Source organism: Monopterus albus, unplaced genomic scaffold (assembly GCF_001952655.1).
Source record: "Monopterus albus unplaced genomic scaffold, M_albus_1.0 scaffold152.1, whole genome shotgun sequence".
Lineage (NCBI taxonomy): Eukaryota > Metazoa > Chordata > Actinopteri > Synbranchiformes > Synbranchidae > Monopterus > Monopterus albus.
The window spans coordinates 1,239,465-1,248,166 of NW_018128032.1; the positions used below are offsets into that span (position 1 = coordinate 1,239,465).

The 8,702-nt window shown below is 38.4% G+C and overlaps 1 protein-coding gene across 2 annotated transcripts in view; it reads left to right on the forward strand.

The window, feature by feature from the left end:
* Window positions 1-8,256, forward strand: part of jam3a (junctional adhesion molecule 3a) — a 9,982-nt gene extending 1,726 nt beyond the window's left edge. The window contains exons 2-9 of one of the 2 annotated variants that reach the window (XM_020614863.1): window positions 3,434-3,505; window positions 3,595-3,727; window positions 3,923-4,075; window positions 5,291-5,493; window positions 6,176-6,275; window positions 6,707-6,836; window positions 6,941-6,992; window positions 7,122-8,256. In XM_020614863.1, the coding sequence (XP_020470519.1) occupies window positions 3,494-3,505; window positions 3,595-3,727; window positions 3,923-4,075; window positions 5,291-5,493; window positions 6,176-6,275; window positions 6,707-6,836; window positions 6,941-6,992; window positions 7,122-7,157 (819 nt within the window). In that variant the 5' untranslated portion in view covers window positions 3,434-3,493 and the 3' untranslated portion in view covers window positions 7,158-8,256. The remainder of the gene's footprint in view (window positions 1-3,433; window positions 3,506-3,594; window positions 3,728-3,922; window positions 4,076-5,290; window positions 5,494-6,175; window positions 6,276-6,706; window positions 6,837-6,940; window positions 6,993-7,121) is intronic. The other variant, XM_020614861.1, reaches the window with a different exon arrangement.
* The last annotated feature ends 446 nt before the right edge of the window (window positions 8,257-8,702 follow it).

Consider the following 8,702-nt stretch of genomic DNA (forward strand, 5'->3'; position numbering starts at 1 on the left):
TCCTTAGGAATCACAAGGGAGAAATTCAGTTTGTGCCAATTTCTTACTTGTGTTTTAATGACAACACCACTGTCTCAGTCTAATCTACTGGAGTGATTAGTTATTAAACAGTCTCTCCAGCATGTTGTGAACCCCAGTGGCAGCTAACTCTGCCTTCTGTATTTTTCTGTGACTGCATTGGAATGTCTGGGAAAGAAGCTTTTTATAGATGAACTGGATCAACAACTCTTGTTGCTGGGATGGGGTGAGAGGTTGTTTTCATATTAGTGCATAAGAGAATTGCAGAAAGTGGCTATTTACAAGTGCCTTGCTCTCTGAACAGGCCAGAGACGTACTTTGATTATGCATCACAATAACAGGCGGATTAAAATGAGCCTGTGTTTGATTTCCAACAAGCACTGAAATTATTTTCAAAATGTTGAAAAATGGTCTTCTCCTTAGCCCACATTGTGTCACCAGGGGACCAAGCATTGTTGTATGAATGCTTTTATTCTGAGCTGGTATTAGTACCTAGTTACACATTGTCTTGTTAATTGACTGTGTTCTTTCCCACGCCCTACATTTTGTTTTGTTTGGGTAGAGGTGAAATGAACTTTCTTTTAGCTTGTTTTTTTGGACATTTCTGACCAAAGGGACATGGGGGAGGGTGACGTGCAGCAAAGGACGTCTCTGAGGACCCTTTATCTAACTAACAGAGTGCACTCCAGCAAAACATGAGCTAATTAAATTAATCATGTTGTTTTTAATGCAAAATAACGTGCTACACGGTGTCATGTTGTAACCTCCAAGGTGATCAGAGTTGAAAATGCGCATTTGTTGATTTTTCTAATGTACTGTGCAGTGTGATTGTTCATGTAGCAGATTTTATGAAAGAGCTGTAGCTTTTATGTTGTTCCTGAAAGTGTGTCATTTCGCCTTAGCCCTCTACTCCATGCTGTTTTAGTTGTAGAAGAAGTGGTTCAGAGGGTAGCTGTAGGGTTGAGGAGCGAGTCCATGCGCATGCTAAAGGCGTGTTTCTCCGGACCAGCTCTCTCTGTGTCTCTACGGATGCCCAGTCACAGCAGAGATAAAAATAGCTCTTGATGTACAGGGTGGGAAAGTCAGCAACAGAGACTGAAGCTGAGACCGAGAGTCAAATCTCATCAGTGTCCACAGCTGTGCTTCTGTGGCCAGATGCTTTGCAGGACCCATGAGCACACTGTACATCTCAGGGTCAGTTGTGCACTAACAAGGCTGCTTTGACTAAATACCTCAGAGGTAGTCAGAATGCCTTGGCCACATGGGAGGGCATGTTTTGCTGTATTCAAAGCCTGTTGGGATGATTATTATTGTCTTATTTCAGCCTCAATTTGAAACCCTGCATACCACCCCCACTGGGAGAGGACTGCATTCATTAACCAGCATGGGTGCTGTTAGTAGCATGTGTACCCAGCAATTACTACATTTGGAAGTGGCACAGACACAATAGGTTGAGTACAGGGTACCAGTGGAAGGTAGAAACATGCTTATTTATCCTCAGCATTTTACATCAGACACATGGTAGAATTATGTGTACATTTAAAATTCTAATTTTCATTTTCCTAATTTGGTGTTGTACTGTACACACCCCTGCCCTCCCCCTTATTCACTTATTTTCAGCTTAAGCTGGCATTCTACTGGCCCAATTTCAACAAAACTTGTGAATTCTGCCTTTTGCCATTAAAATCTGACATTTACAAAATAACACAGACTGTTTTAAGGAGTTCACTGAAGCAGAGAACTCCAATCTCGTGTTGTTTGTGCCAGAGGGAAACCACGATCTCTGATTAACTAGGCTTCAAATTCAAGCACATTCTCACTCTCAAGTTATTTTTGTGCCTCTTATTTGTTTTGTTTAGGGATTTGGATAAATGATCAACTCTGTAAAGCTCAGTGTAATTTCGTGTCACACAAAGCCTTTGCATTTTGTAAGGTTTTAGTGCGTGTGGCTTTTAAACAAGAGTTTGCCCCCCACCCCCACCCACAGTGAATAGCCTAACTGCATGGATAGCACATTGGCCCAAGTGCTGAAAGGATTTGCTAGAGGAAATAACTGGGAACACTTTTGGGTGACACAACAATGATCAGTTCCAGCTCCTCAGAGGCAAGTTGTCACTGTAATCCACTTTGTGTCTGAATACACTCTCTTTTATTATTATTATTATTTTTGATAGCTTATCCACCCAAAGACCTTTACCTTTCAGAATAAAAGTCAGTTGTTAAAAAAAAAAACATGTATGAGGATCATACACAGTAAAACAAATATACTTGATTATTTGTATGTTTATCCTTATTTATACTTGTAGTCTTTTCAGGCCTGGCAGCACTTAACACAAAGATCAGAGTCCTACCTTAACATTTGAATTGTTGGCAGCTTTTTTTTCCCTGTCTTAGTCTTCAGTAATTGAAGCCCTAGAAAAGCTGCTTGGTTGCTTGTGTGTATGGTTCTTGTTATACAGTTGGAATATCATACCACTGACTGGCTAAGACTTAAAGTGCACCTAGATTTGTATTCCTGTGGGTTAACAGGTGAACAGAAACATATGCTGCACATCACAGGTTTAGTTCATGTTCTCACAAAACACAATTTTATAGGAAAACACACTTACTTACTTACTGTACTTACTTACCTTACTTTCTTGCTGAGAGTTAGTTGAGAAGATTATATATGCCTTTTAAATATAAATAAATTGACTCTGGCTCTAAAAACTCTTTGGTTACCACATCAGTAGCCTTATACAGTAGTTATTGTCCTGCTGTATTGCCCTAAAACTGTAGGGGTTACAGTACGTGTGAGGTGATGACCTCCTGTGTCGGCTCACCAGTATGCATGTCCACACCCTCAGACAAAAAGCTTGAAAAGCTAAATGTTAGCACTTTAACCTCAGTCAGGGCTTCATTTCAAATGCAGCATGCTGGAGTAAAGCCAAAACAATACAAAAGGTGCCACTGTCCAGCAGGACAATAACTACTGTATCTTACATTGTATTTTTATTGCAGCAATTGAAATTTTAGAAGCTGCTCATTCATCTCCCACCAAATTGCTACACAATTAACCTCTATAAACAAACCACAACAAAAACTGAAGTCAGAATATTTCTTCTTAGGAATTAGGTTATGCCAAAAGAGTATAGTGTGCAGCACACATGTTCATTAAACTTTTACAACTTACACATTTTGGCCTCAGGTGTTAATCTTGTTAAACAGAAATGGGATGTGATTAATAAGATATGTCACCTTATCAAATCCTAAGGCTCTCAGACTATTTTGGTTTCTATATTTATCACTTTAACCCACTATTTATTAGGCAACATGGCCAGTTGATACTGTCTGCTAAAGACAAAGCTTGTGTGTGCCATTATGGTTACGTAGCATTTTGTGTCTTTCTTCCTGTTTCTTTGTTTCTTCCCCACAGGCCATATTCCATCATCACTCGGGGTAATCCTTCGAACCACGGACAAGATTGTGTGGGCAAATGAGTTTGAGCGTAAGTTGCTGGAAAAGCACTCTAACCTGTTTAGGCAAAATAGCTTTTCTTTTCCTGACATGGGTTCCCTTTCTCCTGCTTTTATACAGTACATTGTTTCCTTCACAGCCATCGAACTGACCTGTTTAATAGAGTCCATCTCAACAAACAACCCGAGGATTGAATGGAAAAAGATTAAAAATGGTGTCCCCAGTTATGTGTACTTTCAAAACAAGATAGCAGGTAAACCGCTTGGACACTCTCTTTCTGGAACCAGTAGACCACAGCATTACAAAGCAACATTTCAGGACTCAAATCTTAGCTGAACGAATGGTACCTAGAAAGAACTTGGCACTGAATTCTGTTTTTGAACTGTGAAGTCATGCTGTGTATTTGAATGAGCAATTGTCAAAGGCTTTTTTCCCTCTCTCTTAAAAGGGGACTTGGAGCACAGAGCACAGCTCCGAGAGCCAGCCAACATTCTGATCTTCAACACCACTCGGTCAGACACTGCAGAGTACCGCTGCGAGGTGGCCGCCATTGATGATCAAAGGGACTTTGATGAGATACTTATTAGTCTTGCAGTAAGAGGTATGCTGTGTGGGTACTTTGTAGGGATACCACATCACTGACTATTCCATGATTGGCTACAGCACATGAGAGAAAAGCCGAAAATTACGCTGCACTTTAGAAATCTGAGTTGCTTTTAGTTGCTTTTTTGTGCTTTTATATTATTGTAGAATAAATATTGTAGGGTTTGTTTGTTGTTAGACAAATTGCAATGCAGTAGTTTGACATTCTGTAGGGATTCACTTGTTTGCTTTTTTGCTGAGACTTAGATGAGAAGATTAATACCAATCGTACATTCATAAGCCAGTTAGCTTAGCTTTTGGCTGCTTGCAACTAGCCTGGCTCTGTCCAGAGGTAACAAAACCAGCCTACCTACAGCATTAAAGCTCACTATTTAAAACATGATATCTCATTTGTTTAATATGTGGAAAAACTGAAGTTGACAATCAAACATTTGCCATTTTGCAAGGAGTAATGTGCTGTAATATTGCCAGGGCCCAGTGAGTTCCTTAAGTCTCGTTACTGTTACAGCAACCTCAGCTGTTCTCCCTGTTTACACAGAGAGTTTAGAAAATACATGATGGATGTGCTTCGGAACCTGTGTGTACATAGTAACATCAGGTCTCTCAGATCAGCTAACCAAGAGCTAGATGTACTCAGAATTCAGTTTAGAATGAAGGGTTGCCAAGCTTTTGTCATCTTTGGCCCTAAAACTGAATAGTTTATCTCTTATTATTGTATTATTAGAATAGATATATTTTGGAATACTTTTTTGTTGACTGTATTTCTGTTATATAAATTCTTCTTTGTGGCATTTTGTCTTTGTTACTATGCTACTTGTTTGATATTTAATACTTTGTACAGTTTGATTTGAAAAGTGCCATATATACTTACAAATTGGAAACAGTGGAAGTAAATATGCTAAGATTTACTTATTTACTTCCACTGTGTCCAGTTTTTTATGCTAAGCTAAATTAGTCATCCTCTGGCTATAGCATTGTATCCAAGGAACAGATAGAAGAATGACATCAATCTTCTTATCCAGCTCTCAGGAAAAATCAAATAAGTGCATTTCCTAAAATGTTGGACTATTCCTTTATTTAATTAAATCCGACTATTAATTTGTAATGATTGCTTGTCGTATTTGGACATTTTATGCAGCAAACAAGAATCAGTAGATGAATCAGTTGTTGCCTGTCTTTGTAAATGTGGTATCACGAGTCTGTCTCTGTGCAGTGAAACCCGTTGTACCACGGTGCAGTGTGCCAGAGGCGGTCACAGTGGGAACATCAACCGAGCTGAGATGTCTGGAGAATGAGGGATTTCCTGCTCCTCAGTACCGCTGGTTCCACAATGACGAAGAGCTTCCTCAGGACCCCAAAACCAACCTGAAGTTTGTCAACTCTTCCTACAGCATCAACCCTGACACTGGAGGTCTGGTAAGAAAGACAGGGGTATAGCCTTGCCTGTTATTGGTACATTTACTTGTTTATTTATTTTAGTGTTCATCATCTTCCACAAACTATTAAACTATGACTAAAAGCATGGAAACATGCCATATTCCCTGTTGCTATTGCTATATTACTAGAAATCTGCCTGTAATCTGTCTCAGGTGAATGGGGAGGAAGCAGCTACTATTGCTATATCACTAAAAATCTGCCTGTAATCAGTCTCAGGTGAATGGGGAGGAAGCAGCTTGTTCTGTTTCTGGGCTCCAAACTATGAAGGATACTTGGTGACAGCTTATCTAATGTAAATGTGAACAGCTTAATCTGAATAAACCTATAACCGCTGTATGAGTAAGACCAGGATTAATCCATTCATATAAAAAGAGCCTAGTGCAGAAGCTCAACTGTAAACTGGCAAATGAGAGAAGGATAATATTGCATTCAAAGCCAAGGTGATGTGCTTAAGGTTTACTTCAAAAACAAAAAACTGCAAAAGGTCTTCCAAATTCAACCATGTTAGTAAACATTTCAATTCCATATCACAAAATATTACAGCAGAATTACAGATAATCAGCAAGAAGAATTTAACCATAGGCAGACATCTTCTAGTGTTTTTGTTGACAATGCAAATGTGTATCATTGCACTGAAAATGTTCTAAAAATGTTTCCTCAGAAATTTCGAAGGGTGAGGAAGGAGGACGCAGGGGAGTACTACTGCCAGGCAAAAAATGATGCGGGATATGCACAGTGTTCCCCACAAATGATGGAAATCTGTGAGTAACATGCCTATATGTGCAAAGTTTTGAAACTTATTTCTGAGAATTTTTGAGAAGAATTGTCATTATCTTTGTGGACGGTAGTGGACTTGAATGTAAAAGCAAACTCAGAAGGGTCGAACATACATGAAAGGAGAGGTTTGACCGATACTGTAGATCTGGCAGACAGGGGATCAAAGACAAGAATGATGGTTTAAACATATTGCAACAGGCAGGAACTGCCACAGAAATGATGGAAGATCCAGTTCATCCTTTTCGCATAAAGCTTGTTCTCTTCATGGTCCCAACAACACTGCCAGATTTATCTGCTAGACTAAGCAATGAATCAAGAGATGACTCCAGCACAATGTGAAATAAATAAAACCAGTACTCTGTACCTCTCAGGTCATCTAACTCTGTTACAATATCATCTGTGTGTCCTGTTCCAGATGATGTTGACATCCTCGGGATTTTCCTCAAGGCCTTTGGTGCACTGATCGTATTTGCCTGTTTGGTTGCTGCCATTTGTCATTCTTTCAGACGTGGGTGCTTCCACAAAAAAGGTCACAATGAAAATAAGTGAGTATAATCTACAGTTCTGAAGAAGAAAATAGGCAACACTGTATTTTAATTACTTTAATTCTGCACTGTACCAACCCTTTTTATTTTATTATGTATCTCAGCTACAATTGGCCAGCACAGAGCAGTGGTGTCGACTATGGCGATGCAGACGAGGTAGACCAGATCTGTGACGCAAACACAGCATTTATGGCATGACTCAAAACTTAATGTGCTAAAAAGAAGCTATTAGAGTAAAGAAAGAAGTTCTGTATGTAGAAACGGTCTCCTTTCTGTTTTTCACAGGGCCACTTTCGCCACAAGTCCTCATTCATCATTTGACAGCTGAGACAACAGAAAAGGTGAAACCAAGACAAAAACAAAAAGGTTAACTTGCAACAATAATGCTTCAGATGGTGACATTTGGGGTGTAATATAGCACATCATTCTCTGATGCACATCAAAATCCAGTCAACCAACTTGCCAAAGTAATTTTAATATCATTTTGTGGCACTGTTTAGTCTTTTTATAATGTAACAGCATTTTTATTCTCTACTGTTAATTTTGATTTGAAACATTGGTTTTTAACACCTTGTTTTTTTACTCATTTTCCAACATATTTTTGTTATAAAATAAAAGCATCAAATGTCAAAGCTGTGACATTTCTGATAAATAAATATAAATGATGACATATTTGGCCCCAGTGTCATTGTAAAAAATGCTGGAAGCTACATTGCTTCACTTTTGAACAAATCTTTTTTTATAATGCTGAAACTTTTTACTGAGCACAATGAAATTATTTTTCAAAACTTCTTTACATTGTTCTTGTTTGTAAGACAAAGATGTTCTTTGTTTCACATGGAGAAGAGCTGAAACTTGCTTTTGTACAGACCACAGTTGTACAGGCATTACAGTAAATAGCAGATGATAAAACACTGAGGCGCTCAGATTCACAAGGCACAGCACAGTCATCAGCCTTTATTAGATGATAGCAGTTATATTCATATACAGATTAATGCCTGAGTTTGAAAACCATATATTCCACTATGCTATAAAATCAGTATGTACTATAAAGGTGGCAAAGTTGAATTTTTAGAGTGCTGTTTCTGTGTATAAGTGACCTTCTGTGCTTTACTAATTTTGTTGTCATTTTTGGACACGTCCAGTTTTAATGTACATACAGGAAATGCATAAAGGTTTTGATCTTTTAATTTTCATACATTGTACTCCATACTTTATTATAAGTACGACAATAAAACTGTTTTTTGGAAATTACAGTATTTACAGTTCAGTGTATACAGTACTGTATCTGCAGTGTTGAGCCTGTCAGTGTTAAGAGTATAGAACTGTCATTTCAAACGTTAGCGTCAATTATTTGTGTAAGAACTCAGGAACTGTTGTTAAATGTCTACTGTTCAACTGCGTTTAATGCTAGGCTATATATTATTTTGTTCCTATTAAATACATAAGTTCTGTAAATGTTGAAATGTGTTTTTATTTTGAGAGCGTACTGCCAGATCTATGCTCCAGTTGTACTTCTTGTATGTTTACTATGCTGGATCTGAGAAGCACCTGACTCAGCTACATATTGCTGGAAGACAGGTAAAGTACATCTTCTTTGTACTGTCAAATTTACTTTTGGCCACTGGAAAGGACTAGAAAAACTATAAAGGATGAAGTGCATGTGGAAATACAACAAAGTAACTCATACAATTCAGACATGTTTACATATACTCACCAGTTGCTTTATACAGTATGTGGTTTATGTAGCCCAGTCTAGCTTCTGTTGATAGCCTTTGTAATGTAACTGTTTCTAGTGTTAGAAGAAGTAGCAATAGGGGTTATGCAGAACGTCACGTGACCAAACCGGAAAACGGGTCAGCGCAC